We start from the raw sequence: 24293 nt of genomic DNA on the forward strand, positions 1-24293 counted from the left end.
GACAGACTGACTGCCCTTCCAATTCCTTCTCACCACCGCATGGCCTGAGTTCGAACCTCTGGTACCCGAAGCTAATATATTTAAGCAGTGTAACTGCATGATGAAAACTGTTTTCCCTCCAGAAATATAAGTATTGTATATTGATTTTTGGTTGAGGAAAATTTTGTATGCATGTAAAGATTATTTCCAGCTGGAACAACAAAGCTGCATCTATGAAGTTTTGAGGAAATAGAGGAGGGTTATTTTTCTATATGTTAGAATTATCATTAAGGGCAAGAACTGCCTTTAAAAAGCCACTGGTAAGATATACAAAAACCGTTTATTTACAAAAAGAAAAGGAGGACTTGTGGCACCTTAGAGACTAACAAATTTATTAGAGCATAAGCTTTTGTGAGCTACAGCTCACTTCATCTCATGAAAGCTTATGTTCTAATAAATTTGTTAGTCTCTAAGGTGCCACAAGTCCTCCTTTTCTTTTTACGGATACAGACTAACACGGCTGCTACTCTGACTCCATGTCATTTATTTACAGCTTTATTTAATTCTCCTTTTTTCCCCCCTAACAGAGCTGTAGAAATATTAACAGATGTATCAGGAAATATAGGTGCCTTAAGAAACGTGTTGCTTGGTGAACCCAACCCCCAAGCAGAGCTGGGGAGCAGCTGTGTTGCAGCGCCAACGAACGCTGAAGTTGTGTCTACCGTTGTTGAAGAAGAAAAGGCCGAAACACCTGAATTTCCTACAAGACTTCAAGATGATATAAATAATGACCTTGATGGTGATATGTTACTGTGTGTCAGTGAGAGAGACCTGACTAGTGGTGAAATGGAACTTAGTAAGCCTGAGCAGAAAGATGGAACTGCAGACAAAGGATCTAAGGAGGATACAGATAGAGACTGCTTAATGTCACTGGACATTACTGAATTCGAACTTCAAATGTTGGAACTTAAGGCCAACCAAGAAATTCTAAACGAAGCTGCCTTGCCTGAGGTAATGGATTAAAATCCATACAAATGATGAACATTACCTGGAAAAGTGATCTTACTGTTAATTTACCAAGGGATTTTAAAGAGTTGACTCACAGAGTGACAGTTAATGTTTGCGAGAGGAAGGTATATTGAATTGCTTTCCCAAAGCTGAATTTAAAGTTTTAGTCTGGTCAATATCCATGAAACCTGTCGATCTCTGAGCCTCTCTTTAGTGCTGCTGCCACTTAGATCCTTGTTACTTCACCACATACACAAACCTTAGATTCACTCTTTCTACTGTGAATAATATGGTTACAATATGAATTTTAGGGGGTACAGGGCCAAATTCTGTCCTCACAGTTCTCATGGTAGTCACTGGAGATGTGCAGGTGTCTCACAGGGCATGATTTGGACTACAGAGTTCATAAATTGCAGCCCTTTTAGGGGCTTCTCTTTCATGGTGATAAATTCCTTTTAGTTTCTGTAATTGATTTTACTTTATTTTCTTTTCATTTGCGTGGTTTGTCTGTATCCAGGTTAAATGGAATCTTCTAACTTCTATGGAAATTTGCTGTGTTCTCCTAAAATTTTTCCAAACATGTTTTACTATGGGAAGGGTCCAGACCAAGTTGTTTAGCTAAGAGTTATCTGCAACTAACACTTGAATGACATATAAATAATGTGTCTAGTAGAGGAATAGAGGGCGGTGGACTTTCAGTGAAATAAAGGCTTATTTTGAAATATTCCTTTAGGAACCATATTCCAGAGAGAATGAACAAAATCTTGGTTGTGTCATTGAAAGTGATGAAGAACTGGAAATGGAGATGCTCAAAGTAGGTGCCATAATGTTTGTTTCCCTCGTCGAAGTAGTTGCTAGTCATTTTGGAGGAAAAGAGAGGGGAAAGACTGTTTATTATAGTGTAGGGTCTTTTCCCAGCATATTCTAAGTATTTTTGACAAAATACAGAAATCATCCTGTCGTATTCATTCTCTTCCTCCTCACTCTTGCCCTAATCCAGCAAAGCACTGAAGCACAGGCTTCAGATTAAGCCTAGGAACCATCCCATTGAACTCACATAATTAAAGTTAAACAGCTCGTTCCTGATAAGAACATAAGAACGGCCATACTGGATCAGACCACAGGTCCATCTAGCCCAGTATCCATCTTCTGACAGTGACCAGTGCTGGATGCTTCAGAGGGAGTGGCCAAAACACGGCAACTATCTAGTGATCCATCCCCTGTCGACCAGTCCCAGCTTCTGGAAGTCAGAGGTTTAGAGACTCACAGAACATAGGGTTGCATCCCTGACCATCTTGGCTAATAGCCATTGATGGACCTATCTTCCTTTCACAAGCTATCCCGACACTGTTCTTTTCTGTTAGGTACATGTGGCAGAGCGAGCTTTATTTACATTCTAGTCTATGAAATGCTGGCTGATGAGTGAGTGAGTAGGAAGGGATATTTTAGTAGTAAAGTACTGCTAAAATACTCAAGGTTTTCATATTTTACTTGTCCCACTGAACGTCACATCACATCAGGAACTGCATTCTTTCTCCATCTATTTTTCAAGTCATTAGAAATAAACAAGACTGTTTTTCCATAATACCTCAGTTCCCACCGCTCCCAATCAAATTCACAGAACAGAATCCCAAAGGAAGAGAGAGAATCAGAAATGAAAGCTGTTGCCCAGCAGTTTAATCACACGTCCTGAAAGAAGCTATTTAACACTGAACAGATGTTCTTAGAATTTTGAAAGACAGCCTCAGAGGAAGGATTGGAGAGAGTATCATGTATTTGGCAAATGAGAATAACCATTTCTTCTTCGAGTGATGTTCCCTATATGAATTCCAGTCATCGCTGAGTATGTCAGCGGAGGGGATGGAGGGTGGGTACTGGAATATTAATAGGGATCACATATCTCGAAGAACCTCCAGTTACAGGTAAGCAACCTCCTCTTATAAAAGGTAACATTTAGTGGAATTTAAATTAATAAAACAATAACATTTGAAGGTATGTTGCTCTCTAATAATGGCAATTTCTCACATGTGTGCTTCTTTGTGCCTCATGCTGAAGGATCAATAAAACAATAACATTTGAAAGTATGTTGCTTCTTTGTGCCTCATGCTGAAGGATCTGAGCCAGGCCATAATTAGAGTAGAATTCATGTGCCCTTGAGCAATATTGCTTCAAACAAAATGGCAGGTTTTGTTCATTATTGTTTCCCCTTTGTACAATAAGGGTTAACTTTTTACTTCCAATTTTCAGTCTATAGAAGATGTAAACAATTCTAAAGTCAGTCGAACTGACTCTATCTCCATTGAAACCAAGAGAATTGATGGCACAAAATTTCGCCTTTCTCCAGATGATGATGAAGATGAAGGCATTGAGGAGGAGGAAGAGGAGAGTTGGGGTAAATACTGAATTACAATATGAAGTATGAGTAAAAGTTGACAATAACTCTGTACTGTGTGTAAAAGGAGACTTGGAAGGTAGCTTAAAGCCCTGTGTTTAGTTAACTGCTCATGGAGACACCAAGCAGACGTTGAAGTTCTGAAGTAGTGCTCACTGATACTAATGAGACCAAAAGATAACTTGGAGTCACATTTTGTCCTTGGCTAAGCGTAGGCGATTCCTTGCAAACTAAAACTGGAAACATTCAGAACAAGGTAGATGGGATGGGGAATGGTTTGTCCCAAACTGATGCCCTCTGCACAGCCTGTCTTCCTCTCATCATGTCTGTCTCACTGCTCTGTGAAGGCTCCATCTGTGGGCGTTGGGTGGTCGATCTTCTCCCTGGTGATTTTGACCCAATGGTTGGGAACTGGTTATGTGGAGACAGGGCACATGGGAAGTGCTGCCGAAGTGAGTCCTGGCCTGCCCAACCTTTGCTCCCTGAAATCTTCCCTTCAGCTAGGCAGTCTCCACCCCAGCCATTTCCAAGGAGTTATATTTAACTGATGTGTTGCAAATAGAAATTGGTAAGAATATGCTAAGGTTATTGGTTGCTAGTATTTCATAGGATTATATAGGTTGAGAGAAGTAATCTTACCAACTTGGCATGAAGAAAGAGATTCATGGTTTCATTCCTAACAGTGTTTTGCAAATTTGCTAGACTTTCATGTTAGAGTTGCGTGAATCCGGGGCCCAGGAAATGAACAGCAACAAACTTCCTAATCTCTTTCAGTCCATGGCTTTTCACTTGTAATAAAGCTAAATATGCATGTATTGTTTTTCCTTCAGATCCTTTGTTGCCTGCACCTAGTGAAATAGAAGTCACGTGCTTAAAGACATATTTTGGGCATTCTGGTTTTAAACCGTAAGTGTGTTATCAATTATCATATAATGTGTGTGTCCAGTTCCTATCTTTTGTTTAATTTAGAATGATTTTCTATTGTTGCTTATGATAACCACCAACAGTAAGCTTAGTGTTGTAGAAGATGCACAAAAAAGGCCTAACCCCGGCCTTGAGGAGCTGTCAAAGTAAATCTCATAGTGAGGTACCTATATCAAAGCTCTTATAGAGTAGACATCCATGTTCTTGTCACTTAGCAGGCCCAGGTAATTAAGGTGTTAAACTTGAAATAACAAAGGTAATTTAGATATCTCAAGATATTTCAAACAACAAGAAATTTAAATTACTAACTCTTGTCACAGTAAACTTCATAACTGAGGTGGTTGTTTTTTCTTTTTTTATTTGTCTGTTAGACACATAGTATGGAAAAACAGAGTGCGGTAATGCACAAAGGGCAATGATAAACAGATAGCTTTACAAACAGTGCTAGTATACAGAGGATAGATTTCTAAGGCATCGTAACCGATATGCAGTATTAGTTTATATACATCATGTAACAAATTGCCTAGAATATTATGTAATAATTTAACTGTCGGTATGTAGCAACTACTTGGTAACCTAGGAGCAATAATGTGCATATTTCCGTGTTGCTGTAACTGTGTTGGTCCCAGGATATTGGATATGGGTGAGGTAATATCTTCTGTTGGACCAATAAAATGCATTCCCTCACCCACCTTGTCTCTCCAGTAATGTGTATGACTTCTGCGCACTGTAACACATCTAAAATTTATCAGTGTTAGATCATTATATGGTCTTATTTTCAATATAAATATGATAAAATAATTCTTAAAATGCCGTATGTCTTGCAATGGTCATGGAGCAAATCTTATGAAAAATTGGTTTGGGGAAAAATCAGTTTGGTAAATTCTGAGACACAATAAGGAAAATTTGGATTTTTCTCAACTTTATTTACATTTAATACCCTCTCTTCAGTTGCACACAAAAAGGACCAAAGCTGTGTTTGGCAGCAGTGTATCATTTCTCTGCCTTTTGTGGTGAAAATAATTGAGAAACCTATTTGAAGATCAGCTTTTAATAACATACTGGCATCTACTGCATTTGTAGTCTTCCATTAATCATAGAATCATAGAATATCAGGATTGGAAGAGACCTCAGGAGGTCATCTAGTCCAACCCCCTGCTCAAAGCAGGACCAACCCCAACTAATGATTGAGGCAAATACTGCTTGCCTTACTCCTACACGAAGTCCCAATATGACTTCAGTGGGACTTCTTGTAGGAGAAAAACAACCACGGTTCGGCTGTAAGTAGGGAATGGGAGAGGGAGCACACCTAGAATACGAAAAAGGTGGTTTCAAGTGTGGTTTTATTGAACTGACAGTTTTACTTTAAATTCTAATGTTACACATGTGGATGCCAGATATGTTGTATAGTAGCACAAGATACAGTTCCTTATAGGCAAATAAAAATTAATCAATATGTATTTAATTTCAAGGGTCCAGTGGAAAGTGATCTCTTCTGTTTTACAAGGCAGAAGAGATAACCTTGTTGTCATGGCAACTGGTAAGTACACACCTTACGTTAAAGGAACATATGTAAGCTGATTCTATGACTGCTTTGTAGGGAACATGATCTAAAAATGTCTTGCATGGATTTATTGAGTGTTAGGAAGTACAATAATGGGGAAAGTGAGGCGCAAAATAAGGCTTTGGGGAGGAATTAGAATTTCAGGTATTTAATACTTCTGTCATTAGAGGTATGTTTTCTTTTTAAGGATATGGGAAGAGCTTGTGCTTCCAGTTCCCACCCATTTACACAGGAGGTACAGGAATAGTCATCTCTCCTCTTATTTCTTTGATGGAGGACCAAGTGCTGCAGCTTGAGTAAGTAATATAACAGTAGCAGGCAGCTGCCATGTACCTACAGAAGCCGACAGATGCTGCATCTGCCATTTGTTGGTGTGAAAGGCTGCATCTTTGACACTCGCTTTTAGGCCCATCTCGTCTGACCCCCCTGAATAGCGCAGGCCAGAAAACCTTGCCCAGTGATTCCAGCATCCAGCCCAATAAAATCTAGTTGAGCTAGAGCAGATCTTTAAGAAGGAGACGTCCAATCGTGATTTAAAGACGTCAAGTGATGTAGACTCCAACACATCCTACTTGCCTTCGCTCTCTCCATTTCACCCTTGGGAATACAGAGCAGTGTTGTTGCACCCATCTCTGTTCCCTCCTGCCACCTGTGGCCGTCAGAACCCACCAGTGTCTTCTCCGCTAGTGAATAATTGGAGAATGTCTTGTAAATAATACATCGTTAACATTAAAGATTAGCAAAAAGAATGAGGAGGACTTGTGGCACCTTAGAGATGAACAAATTTATTTGGGCGTAAGCTTTTGTGGGCTAAAACCCACTTCATCGGATGCATGCAGTAGAAAATACAGTAGGAAGATATATACACACACACATACAGAGAACATGAAAAAATGGGTGTTGCCATACCAACTGTAACAAGACTAATCAATTAAGGTGGGCTATTATCAGCAGGAGAAAAAAAATGTTTGTAGTGATAATCAGGATGGCTCATTTCAGACAGTTGACAAGAAGGTGTGAGTAACAGTAGGGGGAAAATTAGCATGGGGAAATAGTTTTTAGTTTGTGTAATGACTCAGATTAGGTTATAGTTAGTTTAGCAGCAGTTCTGCTCATTTGGCAGCTTCTGGTCCCCCTTTTTTTGTCCAGTGAGTCTTTTTCCTCAGATGTTCCCACCTTCCTGCCTTTATGGCGGATGCTAAGCCCTTGGGGTTCAAACTCTGTCATTCTGGTCATGGGCTGATGCCCTGGATTGATGGCCACCTCAGATGCCATTTGTGCTTGAGGGGATCTCATGAACCCTCTTGCTGTTCAGTCCTCAGCTCCTGTTTTACTAGGACCAGAAATTCAAGGGAATCTCTCTTAAAATGGCTCCTGCTAGACCAGTGCACAAGGGATACCTCAGAACCTGAAAGGTCTTCTCTGGACTTTAAGCAATGATGCCTGAGCCAGAAGTTGTTAGAAGCTGAAGCTGGACAAATTCAGGCTACAATTAAAACACAGGTTTTTTAGCCAGGAGGGTAATTAGCCACTGGGACAACTTACGTAGGATGTGGTGGCTTCTCCATCGCTTGAAGTCTTTAAATCAAGAAGTAATGTCTTTCTAAAAGTTTTATAGGCCTCGTGTGAAAATCACTGGGTGAAATTTTCTGGCCTGTGCTATGGACGAGGTCAGGCTCAATGATCACAATAGTCCATTCTACCTTTAAATTCATTTAATATTAATGTTGAATTTTCTGGATTTATATTGCTGCTTTTTTTTTAAATCTAACTACAATACACCTGCCATTATTTCTCCTAAATTACCGAGATATACTCTCAAGGAGAATTACACTGGCTCAGTGTCTTCCATCCTGTGCAAACCAGACAGGGAAAATGCCTTTACCAAAGATGGAATTTTTGTATTAAGAACTTTCCTTATATTGGCTGTTTTGCACTGCAAACTATGGTATCATGTAGATGAATGGCTATGATGTAGGTGAGTGGCTCGACAAACTAATCTTGCTGCCCACAAGCACCTGGGGACAAATACTGGCCAGATTATGTTTATGTGTATCTAACCTGTTATCTAGACATTATATTGCTCCGATCAATGTAATCTGAGTGCCTGTTTATTCATCACCTGCCCACTGGCTCATTAATTTTGGGCGCTGAAGAGATTTGATCTCTGCAGTCTCAGACACCCACTAATTCAGCTGTCAGTTTGGATGAGATCCATGTTCCAGTGCTGGAACAAATGGATAATTTAAAAAGCAATAAATCACCAGGCCCAGGTGGTGTCCATCCAAGAGTTCTGAAAGATCTCAACTATGAAGGGGCTGAGCTGGTAACAAAAATATTGAATTGCTCATTAAAAACAGCTACTTTACTGCATGGTAGCAAGTTTTGTACCTATATATTTTAAAAGGATCTAGAGGTGATCCAAGGAATTATAGACCAATGAGCCTTATATTTGCATCTGATATATTGGCTGACACAATAATTAAATAGAATAGTAAAACACCTGGAAGATCATGGTACGGTAGGGTCTAACCAGCATGGTTTCTGCAAAGGAGAATTAAGTCTCATTAATCTGTTAGAATTCTCTGAATAGATCTGTAAAGTAGAGGTAAATGAGAGCTGGTTGACATGTATTTAGACTTTCAAAAGGCCTTTGATAAGATCCTTCACAAGAGGCTAGTTATGGGGTGGGAGGCAAAACACTGTCATAGATCCTAAACTGGCTAAGAGACAAGAAACAAATTCACATGAATAAACCATATCTTGCTTGTGCTTTCTTCATACAGAATGTCAGGCATTGCAGCTTGCTTGCTTGGATCAGCTCAGTCAAAAAATGTGATAGGGGACATTAAAGCGTAAGTTTCACTACTTTTTAATCTCTCAACTGTCAGGTCCTGAATACAGATACTTAAATTGCTGGAAAGAATTTAAAAGAATTTAGCAAAATTAGCTAAAGTCGTGCTTGTGTTAATGAGCAGTGAAATAAGTATGAACTTTTCTTCAAGTGTTGATTTGTGGTGTGGTCCTTTTGGTCAGCAGAGTCTGTTGGGCCCTTTGCCTCCAATGGGAGGGCATGTGGGAAAGTGACCACGACTCTTACTGCCTGTGGCAGTGAGTTGGAAGGCAATTGTATTTCCCCTATTTCCTGTGCTGTTTTTTCTGTCAGACTTTGCCCCTAGCTCTTACTGGTTAGGATAGATCATTACTCAGTTAGCGTTAGATAGTTTTCTCTGCTTTATTGGCAGACTTTAGTTTCCTTTATTGCTGGCTGTCCCTGTGGCTCTGATCAAATTTTTCCTCCTCATGGCTGAGGCAAAGGCCTCAGGGTTTAAACCCGACCCCTCGTGTGATGAATCAGTGACTGTTCGGGATGGACTCACAAGGTGAAGGCCCTGTCCTCAATAGAAGCTCGGGTTACCAATCCGTCTCTGCCAGGACTTGATGTACTAGAGCAGCTGCTTGAAGTGCCATCTCGTGGAGTGTTCTGATGGGTAGTATTGGATTCTGAGCAGCAGCAGCTCTCCCCTAGATGTGGGTTGTAGTCTGTGCCTGTGCTGAGACAAAATCCTTTAGTGCCTGGTGAGCAGGGAATTCTACCCTGTGGTCCTGAGTCTCTGATACCAAAAGCAGGGAAGCTCATGGAAGTTACTTCCAGTCCCCAAGACTTCATCAACCACTTCAGCTCTGCTGAAGCCAGCTCCCTTGCTGTCATGGTAGGCATGAGTGCCATTCAAAGGGAGGAGAGTGGCACTGGTCCTCCCCCTTGGAACCAGGGTGGGAGAAAAAGAGGAACTGTCAGCCCTGCGGCTCCCCTGACACAAAGTCTGAGTCTGACCGCGCTGCGTCAGCCCGTGCTGCTGTGTCAGCCTGGCTGCCCCCGTGCCCATCTGGGAGCTGTCCACCCCAAAGGTGGCACTGGCTTTCTCAAGGAAAAGACATTTCAGGGTTTCCGTGCCAAAGAAACATTGCTCATCTTCAGTGAGTGTAATGTGACCCCACAACCCTGGAATCCTCTCCAGACACACATCAACCTTGGGTCTGTGCTTGGCATGGTGAGCCCTCCCAACCTCACTGGGAGCCATGCCATGACCAGGTCACCACACAGAAGGCCCTGGTCTCCTGCTCTAATAAGGTCCATGAACCTATGGGCTCCCATTGAGCTGGAGAACCCGGGAGAGCAAGAACAATTAATCTGGCCTTCAGGGCTTCTCTCCTCAAGCTGAAAGACCTTGCTCTCCAAGTCCTGGCAGACAGCGCCACAGACGCTCTGGCAGTTGTGCCTCCCTGTGGCAGGGAAGGGGTTGCTCAGCCCCGGCACCCCCGGGATGACACACACCTAGTCCAGTCAGCATGTAGGAATTGTGTGAGGATACAACGTGCTCAGTGAGATCAGACCCTTTGGAGAGTGATGCTGCCAGTTTCTCACCTCTGCTGAGGGGCAGAGATTTCTTCTGAGATTTTCAGAAGCTCATAACTTGACCAAACTTGGGGAGACTTTCATGGGGATGGCAAAAGGCATATCTGACACTGGAGTGACGACATCCCCCGCACCAAATTTCTGGTCCCTGCTCCAAAGTGTGGAGATGCTTGAGGTTCAATTAAAATAGTTGTTTTTTTTTTGTAGCATGGGCAAAACATTGTAATTTTTTCTGACCTCCTTCTCAGAAGTGGTTGAACTGTTTTAACTAAACCATTCCAGAAAATTCAGCCTGAGGCAGACAACTGCCATGGGAAAACTTCAGACTGAATAGTTAAAGCTTGGCAAAGTGATAACCAACTGAAAACAGGGCCTAAAGTTGGAGAGTGTTAGGCAAATTTAAGTTTATGCATTGCTTCCAGCACAGCCTATGACTGACTTTTTTCCTTTGTCTTTCAGTCTATTTCCCTTTCAGTGTTACTGTTCTGTTTTATTTAATATTTGATCTTCTCTTCTCTTCCCCTTTGGAGTCCTTAAATCAATTTTGGACATCTCTTTCTACCTCTTTAGCTCAGCCACCGGTTATTGGGCTGAATGCAGGAATTTCTGAGTGAGATTTCTGGCCTGGGGTATGCAGGAGGTCAGACTAGATGGTCATAATAGCTCCTTCTGGCCTTAAAAATCTAAGAAATTCCTTTCCTCTTTCTCTTCCTGCCTTCCCTCCTTTGTTTCCATTCTCTCTACCCTCTCTCTGCATCATTCGTTTCCTCTCATGTTCCCTGTTCACAACTTCTCTGTATTGTTCCCACCTTCATCTTATCCGCTGTACTCTTTCATTTCAGTTGGATGAATTGTTTTGGATTTCTTTCAGCTGCTGCATATGACAATGTATTTTCCCAATTTTGTAGGGGCCACTATAGAGTTGTGTATATAACTCCAGAGTTCTGCTCGGGGAACTTATCATTACTTCGGGAACTTGACGAAACCATTGGTATGTTGTGGTAGGATAATTTTGGGAGCTGTGGGGAATTTACTCCTGGGGGAATTCTGTGCCACTGTGCAATGCAGAATCTGCACAGAATTACTGTTCCCTGCAGAATTTTATTTTTTCATGCAGAATTTGTGGTTTCCATCAAAATGCTTCCTGTCGATGAAAATCACAAATTCCAGCTCTGCACACAGTGGGGCTCCCACTGTCAGCCCTGCACATGGCTGAGCTCCCGTTGACAGCCCGAGCCTCACCAGGTGTGGGGTTGACAGCAGGAGCCCTAGCCACCTGGAGCTGACAGTCCGAGCCACACTTGCCCTGCATGGGGCTGACAGATGGAGCAGCATTTTGCAGAATTTTAAAATATTGTGAGTAGAATTTTTAATTTTTTGGCGCAGAATTCCTCTAGGAATAGGAATTGGGTTACGTTGCTTTTATTCAAAGGTCCTACCAGTGATGTGTGTTAATATTTTTTTTCTCTGTATTTGTTTAATACCCTGTTTTGAGAATTTCTCAGCACTGTTTCTCAACACTAACAGCAAGTTCAGAGTCCATTATGGCAATCCCGACTGATTGGTGTCAGCAGACTCTGTTACAATAACATTAAGATAATTACTAGATATAGATATAGAGCGCGCATAATGTTCGTTCTGCATGAAAAACCAGCTACTAAGAACTGGTATAATAGAAGGATCAGTGTAGGCTCTTCAGTATCGGTGTTGGAACATGCACTCAGTGTTCTCAGAAGTATCTTCAAGAAATTAAAAATAATAAGCATATATTAGCATTCTAATTTTTCAGAATATTACACTTGATAAATGCATGCACTACAAATATTGTGTCTAATAAACTATTTTTCTTACTAAACACAGTAAAGCCACTAATGCCCCAAGTGACCATCAGGACAACGCAAAATAATTCCAACTTCAAACAATCTTTGTGATTTCCCCAATTTAGTGCCCAGTGCAGTGAGATGGGAACAGCTTCTTGAACTCCATTGGAGTCAATAGGATTTGAGTGTGCTTGGTACCTCCAGGACACGGCCCTTAAATTGCAGAGTCCTTTATATAAACAGGCTGATAAAAGCACTGGTTGCAGAGACAAAGTGATCGTTCAAACCATAATATGTGATGCATGTGTTAGTATGAAGAGTTGCTTTAGAAGTTCCTCTCCCATCAGATTTACCTATACTCATGTTACCTCTTAAGAGGATTGGAGCAATCCTGGGAATTTCAGGCCTTATTTCAGTACCAAGGAAACAAAATTGATAGTAGCTATAAACACCTCGATGAATATTAGCAAACTGGCCTGAAGTCTTTGTTGGCACCAAAGGAGAGAGGAAGCATGCCTTGTTGTCTAGAAGTGGGGAGCTGATGTGACACACATCTTATGAGCGATGGACTTGAAGGCCAGGGACATGGTGAAGGGAAAAGTGGAGCAGAGGAGGAAGATCTGCGAAATCTCTCATGGCTTCGTATGAAAAAGGTCAATGTGGAAAAGGATTTCCACTGGTCATTATGTTAGAAGCCATTTTAGAAACACACACAAACTAAAAAGAAAAGGAGTACTTGTGGCACCTTAGAGACTAACCAATTTATTTGAGCATGAGCTTTCGTGAGCTACAGCTCAGGTCTTCTGCAGTTTCCACGGTATGCATCCGATGAAGTGAGCTGTAGCTCACGAAAGCTCATGCTCAAATAAATTGGTTAGTCTCTAAGGTGCCACAAGTACTCCTTTTCTTTTTGCGAATACAGACTAACACGGCTGTTACTCTGAAACACACAAACTAATTATACCTTTCCCTGGAATTACCAGGGCTCCCGTCTGCCTTGTAGCCAAGGGCTGATCAGACTTCACTGTAAAGTTTAACTTCAGTAAATGAGGTTTTTATTTTCTAGAACATTTTGTGTCCTTTCCTAAATCAGTGTCATATAACTTATGTGTTCATTTGTTGTGTTTTTTTTTTTCCCCAACCCCAGGTATTACGCTGATAGCAGTCGATGAGGCTCATTGTATTTCAGAGTGGGGGCATGACTTCAGAAATTCATTTAGGACTTTGGGTTCCTTAAAGAAAGCGCTCCCTTCGGTGAGGCTCCAGGGTATAGCTCATTTGTAAATGAGATAAAAAAGGATGGTGTAAATTATGTTTAAAAGTAAATTTTTCTAGTAGGTTTGTGATTTTTTTTTTCTGACATTGCTCTTCTTTAGACATGCTTGAAGCACTGAGAAATTTGAATAAAACTAGAATGCACACCAGATACACTGTGTGCCCTGAAATACTCCTGTGCCATGTAAATTAAGGTGGCTACTTTTCAAGCCTTCATAGTGATGAAATATGCTTTCAGATGTATGCACCTGCATGTCCTATTTCAGTTCAAAGGAGATGGAAGTGTGTGTGTGCATCTGATGGAAGAACTTGATTTATAATGTATTCTCATTTATATTAATGCAGTGAATGGCTGTCAATATGCAGACCCTTAGTGATGTTTTTGTAGCCTTTTTGGAAAAGGACACATTTTAGTCATGGGGAAAATATTGGTCTGTGTGTAGGTACTTATACTTGGGCTCCCACCATTCAAGCAGGATTAGTTTTTTTTCACTCAGGTGCTAGTCTTAAAACATCTTATTCATTATGGTACCATACTTTCAAATTTGTGTATGCTGGAGTTGTGGGTACTGCTTTTGAAAATTAGGCCCTTTGTTTAGGTGATAAAACACAGACAAAGCACCAAAATTTTTCAAAAATAGGAGCCTCAATGTAGGTGGCTAAATATGGATTCAGGAGCCTAAGGGTGGGATTTTGAAAACCACCCCACTGACTTAGAAGCACAGATCTCATTGACTTTTGGTCACATAGGCATCTTTGAAAATCCTAACCATAGGTGGCTGAAATATGGACATAAGAGCCTAACTTTTGGCTCCTGTTTCTGAAGATCTTGTCCTAAGGTACCTAACTTTAGGCACCCATATTTGAAATTGTGTGTAATCCTGTTGAAGAAACTGTAAAGGTAATTGTCCAAATGCAGTTTGAAAAAATATATGTTTAAATACAGTTTCTATTTCTCCCATGTAGACAGGTGAATGCCCGTTTGTTTTTATGGAAGGATCGCTAAAATATATTTCTTTGTGACACTAAAAAGTTCTGGGAAGTATAATATTGTCTCTATTCTTCAGAAGCATCAAATTTTCCAGGGACTATACGCAGATCAGGATATCTAGTCTCTTCCCATTTTTTCCCTTAACTTTGAATCACAATTTCAAAAAAAAAAAAAAAAAGCAAGAATGACGGGTCTCAGATTTTGTTTTTTTTCCTTTCATCATTTCTCTCTGCTTTTTGTTTCAGGTTCCTATTGTTGCTTTAACTGCAACAGCGAGCCCTTCAGTTAGAGAAGACATAGTGCGTTGTCTAAACCTAAAGAATCCTCAGGTCACATGTACTAGTTTTGACCGACCTAACCTATACTTAGAAGTTGGACGAAAATCTGGACAAATCCTTCGGGATTTAAAACCGTTCCTTATTAAAAAGGAAAGGTGAGGCTTTAATGGTTGCTTGTTCTATCAGCTGCTGCTTTTGTATCTCAGATATTCTCAAACGTGTGCCAGACTAGGGGTCAAAACCAAGAATAACAAAGTGGACTTGGACTGGTCTAGAGGCTAGGTTCTCTTCCTGGCTCTGCTGCTGAATTGCTGAGTGATCTTGGGCAAATCATTTCGGGTCTCTAGCTCTCTTCCCCTCCCACCATTTGTGCTGTCTATTTTATAAGTTCTTCAGGGCTTGGATAGTCTCTCGCTGTGTTTGTACAGTGCCCAGCACACAGGAGCACTAATCTTGGCATTCGTGCAATGCAAATGCTAATATTTAGCTGTAGAATGGATTACTTTCTAAACCATATTATGTGAAAAATAAGACTAGGATTATGCACAAATTCAAATTCAAGGTGATGATTTTGATTTCTAGCGTTACGTTTTCATTTGCCTGGCTGCAAATGCAAAATCCCAAATGTGTTTCCTTACAGGTAGGCTGGCACAGACGGTCTCTTCCTTTTTGTTATTGACTTACGGATACACAAACGCCAAAATGAAAGCCTGATATGTATGTAGGGTGAGCAGGAGAAGGTTGGGTTTTGGTGGCAGTCTCTGTAGTTCCTGATGGGTCACTACCGTTGTGTTGTGATTCCATTCATATGGGCAACATATAGCTCTGTATTTGTGTCTGCTATTTCTGTTTGTTTATTGTACTTTTATTTTCAGGGGAGGGTTCGGTTTTGTTTACAAGGGCAGCATGGCTGGAAAGTAGGGAAACAATGTGAGAGCTGTTGATCTGACAAGATGTGGGGTGAAGGGTGGCAGGCTGAGTGGGTTGGAATGAGAATGTGTGCAGTGAGGGGAAAGAGAAGGGTGCAAGGCTGGGCAGGTTGGAGCGAGGGGTTGTGGGCAGGAGGAGGGGGGTGCCAGGCTGGGCGGGTTGGAGCAAGGATGTGTAGAAGGGGACTGGGGGGGCGGGGAGTGTGCCTGGCGTAGAGAAGGGGAGTGAGTTGAGAGAGGTGGGCCACAGGCTGCCTGCCAGTGGGGAAAGATTTTCACAAGTTTTTGGCTCTTTTTAAAAATGCTTAGCACCCTCAGTCCCAGCAAGTGTATCTGAAAATAGTACTGTGATTCGCACAAAACGTGCACTAGAGAGAACATCACTCGGGAGAGTTGTAATGTGGCAGCAATATATGATATTGGTAAACCTTTAGAATTTTTCAGGTAACAAATACTATAGAAATGGAAGAGATCTTATCTTCTCTGAACTGCTTTGTGTCCGACAAGATCCTTACTCTGGCTAAGAATCCAGGAAGAGATCCTTAGCTGGTGTTAATTGTCATAGCTGTATGGAAGTCGATGGAGTGATGGCGGTTTGAATCAGCTAGATATCTGCCCCCTAGAGAGAACATCTTAAAAATAAATGAGAAGACTAATGCAGACTTTGAAGCTGCTAATGCCCAAGATAATGAAGACTTGCTGCAAAATCTGCAGCCCGGCAGCCCTTAGTCTGCTGATTCAGATGTTGAATGTGTGGTTCACAAGAGGCTTGTGAATTTATTATATTATTATTTTCCTTAGCTCTACATATGAGTTTGAAGGACCCACTATCGTTTATTGCCCTTCAAGGAAGACCACTGAACAAGTAGCTGCTGAGCTGATGAAATTAAACTTGTCCTGTGGCACATACCATGCTGGCATGGGAATCAAAGCAAGGAAAGATGTTCATCACAAGTTCATGAGAGATGAAATTCAGGTATAAACTCGTACCACAGGACAATGTTCTGTAGGAAATGGGTTAGTTATTTCTTTGACATGTACAGAGTGAGAGAATTTTGAAATATCAGTCTCTTTTTCAAATTTACTTTTACCTTTGACATTATGGGCAAGGAAACTATCCCTTGGATTCCACAGTCTATCCACAGTGACATAATTTCTGACCTTCATGTTAACCTCATTTACTTTATAAAGATCTTAAACATACACGTCATCCTCAGTCTTTCCTGGCTGTACAGTCTACAGTGTATAATTAGGAGTGACTTTTCTCACTGCTAATGTGCAGTCATTCTGTCACATAGATCACAATAATGTCGCAGGAAATGAAGAGTACCCCATACCACTATTTTATAACATTCTACTTTTGGGCTGCTTGGTGGGTAAATTGTGTATTTTTAAATGGCCCATACTAAGCTCCTCTGTGTACACTTAGCCTCATTCACATATATTCTTTCTCTTGTCTTTCTGGGAAAAAGCCAAGGCAGGAGATGCATTTCTATCCATTATCCTATTTTGAAAATTAATATTATATCTTCAGGTTTTGACTAGTCCCTGAAGTGGAATATTATTTTGCTTAAATGCCATGTATTTCTGCAACAGTAAGATCTTCATGTTGCCATGGGAAATCATTAGGAGGCTGTAGAAAATTTCTCTTGCATTGTTCTGGGTTAATGAATGGAACTTCTGTGATTTATTGTGATTGTGTGCTGTTACAATTGAGCCTACAACTTTACCCGAATTGAGCTCAACTGTAAAAAGTATGTAAAATTCATAAGATGTTACAATAACCTATAATAACAAATGTTGAGAGAGAAAAAAGTATAAAAAGGAGACAGAATAACTGAATTGGTCATTTTTATTACATCTCTGATCTGAAAGAGCTTTGCAAACATGTATTTATTACTCCTGGGGGAATTCTGTGCCACTGCGTGTGTGCAGAATTCATGTCCCCTGCAGATTTCTTTGCTTCCCCGCAGAAAAATGACTTTCTGACAAAGAAGCAAAGGGAAGCTGCAAGAGCAGTCACGCACCACTCCCTAGCAGCGCAGGTACATCGTTTCAGGTATCCAGAGCAGCCAGCAGAGAGGTAAATCACCGCGGGGTTGTGGACGCCCCATCCAGTGGCTCCTACTCTGAGCTGAGATCAGCGGTTAGTCCCAGCTGGGCTGGAGGCAGGAGAGGACGGGACACTCTCTTCCCCTGCAACACCTGGCTGGGGCTGTCAGACCCACCCCCAGAAATCTCCCCCAGTTGCAGGAAGATCAGCATCCTCCCCTGCTTCCTCCCCCCATTGCTCCTCAGCTGTGGTGGGAGGAATCACTGTATGGGGAGCCGTTCCCACATACCTCCCATACCCAGACATCCCTGCTCAGCCTCACCCACTACATCTAGAACTCCCCTAGCCCTCCAAACCCGAACTCTACCCCCATTGAACCTCAACCCCTGTATCTGGAGCTGCCTTGCACCCAGACCCCCTGCTTCTGGACCCTCCACCCAGACCACCCCCAACTGAGCCTGTTGCACTCAAACCCCCACCCTGATGCCCGTCCTCTGCACCACCCTGAGCCCCCATATCCAGACCCCCACGCCGCTGACCGCCAACTAGCTGCACCCAGACCACCACCCCACCAAGCCCCACTCCTCCAGCACCCTCCGCTGAGACCCCCACATCCAGACCCCACTGCTGAGCCCCAACCACCTTCACCTGGAAGCCCCTGCAGAGTCCCATTGCCCTGCACCTGAAACCCCCCCAACGAGCCTGTGTGCATCCAGATCCCCCCACACCTAGGCCCTGCATTGAGCTGCCTGCACCCAGGTTATCCCACACAAAATCCTCTCACCCCACACCTGAATCCCTCCACACTGAGCCCCTCCACACTTGGATCCAGCCTGGTTGAGCCTGCTTGCCCACACCTGGCACAGAGAGGCAGGGCCCCAGGACTTATGCTGTCAGGTCAGGTGTCAGGTGCAGCCTCACCGCTGAGTCCATGTCCTGGGGGTGGGGAGGCTGTAGGGTGATCTCCCACCTTCGTGAAGCCAGTGGCCTGTGCTCCCCACTGCCATGCTGGAGCCTCTGCATTTATTTATTGACAAATAAAACTTGCAGAATTTTAAAATATTGTGCACCGAATTTTTAATTTTTTGGCACAGAATGCGCTCAGGAGTAAAAATTTGTATATCCATATTATATATGGATAATCTCAATCTCCAAAAGTACAGTGACTTGTTCTGTTGGTGGTTGAACCCAGTGTTCCTAACTTCTCATCCGCTGCTCTAAGCATCTCTGTTGACTCATTATGACTGTGATTAATGATGTGCTTATGCTGCTACCAATACATGACTCCTTACTGACAGCAGTATAGAAGCTGAGTGTGATTTGCAGCTACTAAACTTCAGGCTGAATTTGAATCCATGGCACAAAAGTCATTACACACTGTGTGGACATTAATAAAGGTTTAGACACATGTTTAACTTAGCTGTAAAAGTATATGTTATGATTATTTCCCAGTGCATTGTGGCTACCGTGGCCTTTGGAATGGGTATCAATAAAGCAGACATCCGGAGAGTTATTCATTATGGTGCCCCTAAGGAAATGGAATCCTACTACCAAGAAATTGGAAGGGCTGGCCGTGATGGGCTTCCCGCTTCTTGTTACGTATTTTGGACTGCAGCTGATATGACTTTTAACAGGTATACTATTGGGAACAGCCTGGGGTCATAGGAAACTTTGTCATTCTGTAGCCAGAATTTACTATCATGAATGAGCAGAAGGGGGCGGGTTTAAAATGTTTGCCAGTAGTGAAGATACTCTGTTGTTTTGCTATATGGTGTCTTCACTTAATTATATGTGAAAACACTCATTATGCAATGATATCCTCCAGGAACACAGTGTGCAACCAGCAGTCCTCTGCTTCGTCCCACCCAGCTTCCTGAGAGGGTCCATGATGTGAAGGCAGGTAGTGGTCAGGATGCTAAGTACAAGGCCTGTTGTTTTCCAAAATATAACATATACTTAAAAGCAACGTGAATTCAGTCTTCCCCTAAAACTGACCTGTTCAAGTTTGGACTTCTAGATAGTCAGTGCACCATCCTTTTAGTCCCTTAGTCTAATTGCCACTGATGATAATATGTCAGTGTTTCTCTTACAAAGACACCCACAGAAAGGAAGATGACCGAAAGGTCTCTCTCATCTCCATCTCCATCCCCCTCCCGCTTCCCCGGATCTTGAAGGTTTAGTGTGTTGTGCTGTAGGGAAAGACTTTTTGTGGAGCGTTGTCGAACTACAGATTGAGAACCACTGCTGTGTATGAAATAGGTTGAATATGGTAGGTACTGTGAGTATGCTGTCACTATTAGCTCAAAGAGAAACTTGTGGACAAGTGTTTAAGCTTATTTGTTTTTCGTTTTAACGGCAGACATCTTCTAAATGAGATACATAATGAAGGATTCCGACTATACAAATTAAAGATGGCGGCAAAGATAGAGAAGTACCTTAACTCAAACAGCTGCAGGAGAAAGTGAGTATTATATTTTACTGCACATTTTCTGTAAGTCCACAGTACGCAATTAGTATTAGCTATTGCAGTTCAGTCACAGCTGACGATGTAGCTACATAACTTAAATACTTTGCAAAAATGCAATTTTATTTTAAAAAGTGATATTTACCATCTTTTGCATAATTAAATACCAGCATTAGGAACTTCTTTTACTTTTTAAAAACAAACGTCCTTATCTCTGGTGAAATCAAGTGCAAATAATTGGCTCCCAGGTGAATCAATTAATGATGATGATTTCAACTCATTGTTTTTTGCAATGAATTTAACATGTAAATTCTTGTTCTTTTATTTAATTCTCAATGTTCCCTTGTGTAGAATCATCTTGTCTCATTTTGAAGACAAACAACTCCGGAAGGCCTCCTCTGGCATCATGGGAACAGAAAAATGCTGTGATAATTGCCGGTCCAGGTAAATGTTCCTCCCTAAAGACTACTGTGTTTAGAACATCTATGTTCCTATAACATACAAGACAAATGAAAATAAGTGCATCAGTAATTTCTCCTAATAACATATTCTGGTTTTTTGTGCACTTCAGTATGTGAGTATTCTGATCAATACAAAAAGCCTCCTGAAATTTGCTTTTGTGTTTGAACAGCAGTGTCTGTTGTTGTTGTAGGCTTATCTCGGTACTGGAGCATGACAGGAGGCAATGCATACGCACCACACCAAATCCCAGATTGTAGTAAAGCCTGTAACAAAAGATCATTGCTGCTATTAAAATGTTTTGGGTTTTTTTTAAGTGACTTATTACAATACTCTTGAAGACTGTAAAATAAATTTTATGTTTCCCACCTTTTTAAAACTTTGGTATCTGCCTCACAGAATTAATTCTGAAGAAAGTTTAAAAGCTGTGTGTGCCAGCAAATTTTTCTTATCCTGCTTGACTGTCATAGATTCTAAGGCCACAAGTGACCGTTGTGGTCGTCTAGTCTGACCTGCTGTATCACACAGGCCATAGAACTTCTACAAAATGATTCCTAGAACAGGTCTTTTAGGAGACCATTCAAATCTTGATTTAAAATTGTCGGTGATGGAGACTCTACCACGACCCTTGGTAAGTTGTTTCAATGGTTAATTACACTCGCTGTCAAAAATTTATGCCTTATTTCCAGTCTGAATTTGTCTAGCTTTAATTTTCAGCCATTGGATCATGTTATATCAGGGGTTCTCAAACTGGGGTTCGTGACCCCTCAGGGAATCGCAAGGTGGTTACTTGGGGGTCCCGAGCTGTCAGCTCCATGGGGCTGGCAGCCCCAACCCCCCATTAAATTAAATTACCCACCTCCTGTTTTTAATTTATAAGGGGGGGCCACACTCACAGGCTTGCTGTGCGAAAGGGATCACCAATACAAAAAGTTTGAAAACAACTGTGTTATACCTTTCTCTGCTAGATTGAAGAGCCCATTATGAAATATTGGTTCCCCATGTAGACTTATAGACTGTGATCAAGTCATCCCTTAAATTTCTCTTTGTTAAGCTAAATAGATTGAGCTCTATGAGTCTGTCACTATAAGACAGGTTTTCTAATCCTTTAATCATTCTCTTGGCTCTTCTCTACACCTTCTCTAATTTGTCAACATCCTTCTTGAATTGTGAGCACGAGAATTAGACACAGTATTCCATCAGTGGTCGCACCAGTGCCAAATAGTGTGGTAAAATAACCTCTCTGCTCCTACCTGAGATTAACCTGCTTATGCATCCCAGAATTACATTAGCTCTTTTGGCCACAGTATCGCACTGGGAGCTCACGTTCAGCTGATTATCCACCACAACCCCCAAATAGTTTTCAGAGTCCCTGCTTCCCAGGATAGAGTCCTCCATTCTGCAGATATGGCTGACATTCTTCATTCCTAGATGTATACACTGACATTTAGCCGTATTAAAACTCATATTGTTTCCTTGTGCCCAGGATACAAAGCGATCTAAGTCACTCTGTATCAATGACTTGTCTTGGTTATTGACCACTCCCCCAACTTTTGTGTCATCTTTATTAGTGATGATTTTATGTTTTCTTCCAGGTCACCAATAAAAATGTTAAATTAGCGTAGGGCCAAGAACTGATCCCTGTTGGACCCCACTGGAAACACAACTGCCCAATGACTATTCCCTGTTTGTTTACATTTTGAGATCTATCAGTTAACCAATTGTTAGTCCATTTAATGTGGCATGTTAATTTTATATCTTTCTAGTTTTTAATCAAAATGTCATGCAGGGCCAGGTCAAACGCCTTACAGTATCCTCAACACTGTTACCTTTATCAACCAAGCTTGTAATCTCATCAAAAAAAGATATTAAATTAGTTTGGCAGGACCTATTCTGTGTAAATCCATGTAATTAATGCAAATCAACATTACCCTCCTTTAACTCTTTATTAATCAAGTCCTTTATCAGTCACTCCATTATCTTTCTTGGGATTGATATCAGACCAACTTGCGTATAATTACCCAGGTCATCCCATTTACCCTTTTAAAAAAATTGGCACAACATTATGTTTCTTCCTGTCTCCTGGAACTTCCCCAGTGCACTGAGACGTATTGAAAATCAACATTAATGGTCCAGCAAGCTCCTCAGCCAGCTCTTTTAAAACTCTTGCATGCGAGTTATCTGGACCTGGTGATTAAAAATGTCTAATTTCCTCCTGAGATATTAGTGGAATGAAAAGAGTAGTGTCATCACCATGTGATTAGACTAATCATCAGTTTTTTTCCCAAATACAGAACAGAAATATTTTTAAACACTTCTATCTTTTCTGCATTATTCATCATTCTACCATTTCAATCTAGCAGAGGAACAATACCATTCTCAGGATTCTTTTTGTTCCAAATATATTTTAAAAATTTCTTCTAATTGTCCTTAACTCTGCTGGTCATACATTTCTCCTTGTGTCCCTTTACTTCCCTTATCAATTTTCTACAATTCCTAACTTCTGATTTATATTCATTACTAACAACTTCCCCTTTCATCCTTTTGCTATAAACCAGGTTGGTTTTTAACCAGCACAGTCTTCTTCCTTGACTGTGGCTTTTTAGGCATCTAGTAAGGTGTTCTTAACTCTGCTATTTCATGGAGTCTCCTATTGCGACTTGAACCTATGTCCCATTAATGTTGATATTAGTTACATGCATGTGTCAAGGGGAGATAAGACCACTACGTGTTTGAGTAACATCAATAAAAGTAGAAATGTCTTTCATTCTTGAACTTGTAGTAGACTGTGTGTCTGTATTCCCTGCCAGTGTAAGAATTCTGGTATAAGGCATCTAGATCAGTGGTTTTCAAACTGCGGGTCGCGACCCAGTACTGGGTTGCGGAATGTAAGGCACTGGGTCGCGGTGGCTCTGGTCAGCACCCCGACCGAGTCATTAAAAGTTCTGTCAGTGGTGCTGCCTGGCTAAGGCAGGCTAGTCCCTACCTGTTCTGATACCATGTTGCGCCCTGGAAGTGGCCAGCAGCTGCCCTTGCCCTGAGCACTGGCTCCGCATTCCCATTGGCTGGGAACCGGCCAATGGGAGCTGTGGGGGGCGGTGCCTGTGGGCAAGAGCCATGCGGAGCCGCTTGCGTGCCTCTGCCTCGGAGCCAGACCTGCTGCTAGCCGCTTCCAGGGTGCAGCACGGTCTGCAGTGCCAGGACAGGCAGCAAGCCTGCCTTAGCATCCCTGCTGCGCTGCTGACTGGGAGCCACCCGAGGTAAACCTGCATCTCAACCCCAATCCCCTGCCCCAGCCCTGAGCCCCCCACAGATCCGGAGCCCTTTCCTGCACCCCAAACCCTTTATCTCTAGCCCCACCCCAGAGCCCACACCCCAACCCTCAGCCCAGAGCCCCCTCCCACACCCTAAACCCCTCATTCCTGGCCCCACCCCACAGCCTTCACCCCCACACCCTAAACTCCTCATCCTCAGCTCCGTTGGGTTGCGGATATCAACAATTTTCCTCAGTTGGGTCACCAGAAAAAAAAGTTTGAAAACCACTGGACTAGTTGTGCTCCACTGCTCTCAAAAGAAAGTAATCAGTTCAGCTATGCTTCTTGTCTGTTCACAAATTATGGGATAATCCCTTAGCTGCACTGTAGTTGTGATTAGAGCAGAATTTTATTTTAGAGATGATTTTTCATTATGCCCTAAATCTACATGCAAAGTCACATTAGCTTTAAAATTTCAATGCCAGT

The 24293-nt window shown here is 41.9% G+C and overlaps 1 protein-coding gene across 6 annotated transcripts in view; it reads left to right on the plus strand.

Moving 5' to 3' along the window:
- The window catches only part of WRN (WRN RecQ like helicase), a 112078-nt gene that overhangs the window by 51520 nt on the left and 36265 nt on the right, over window positions 1-24293 (plus strand). For all 6 annotated transcript variants that reach the window (XM_073340321.1, XM_073340320.1, XM_073340325.1 and 3 more), the window contains exons 9-22: window positions 567-990; window positions 1721-1801; window positions 3235-3379; window positions 4210-4285; window positions 5776-5843; window positions 6055-6163; window positions 8654-8722; window positions 11193-11275; window positions 13252-13358; window positions 14616-14803; window positions 16379-16553; window positions 19083-19264; window positions 19990-20091; window positions 20446-20538. In XM_073340321.1, coding sequence (XP_073196422.1) covers window positions 567-990; window positions 1721-1801; window positions 3235-3379; window positions 4210-4285; window positions 5776-5843; window positions 6055-6163; window positions 8654-8722; window positions 11193-11275; window positions 13252-13358; window positions 14616-14803; window positions 16379-16553; window positions 19083-19264; window positions 19990-20091; window positions 20446-20538 — 1902 coding nt within the window. The remainder of the gene's footprint in view (window positions 1-566; window positions 991-1720; window positions 1802-3234; window positions 3380-4209; window positions 4286-5775; window positions 5844-6054; window positions 6164-8653; window positions 8723-11192; window positions 11276-13251; window positions 13359-14615; window positions 14804-16378; window positions 16554-19082; window positions 19265-19989; window positions 20092-20445; window positions 20539-24293) is intronic.

The sequence above is a fragment of the Lepidochelys kempii genome, chromosome 4, assembly GCF_965140265.1.
Source record: "Lepidochelys kempii isolate rLepKem1 chromosome 4, rLepKem1.hap2, whole genome shotgun sequence".
Lineage (NCBI taxonomy): Eukaryota > Metazoa > Chordata > Testudines > Cheloniidae > Lepidochelys > Lepidochelys kempii.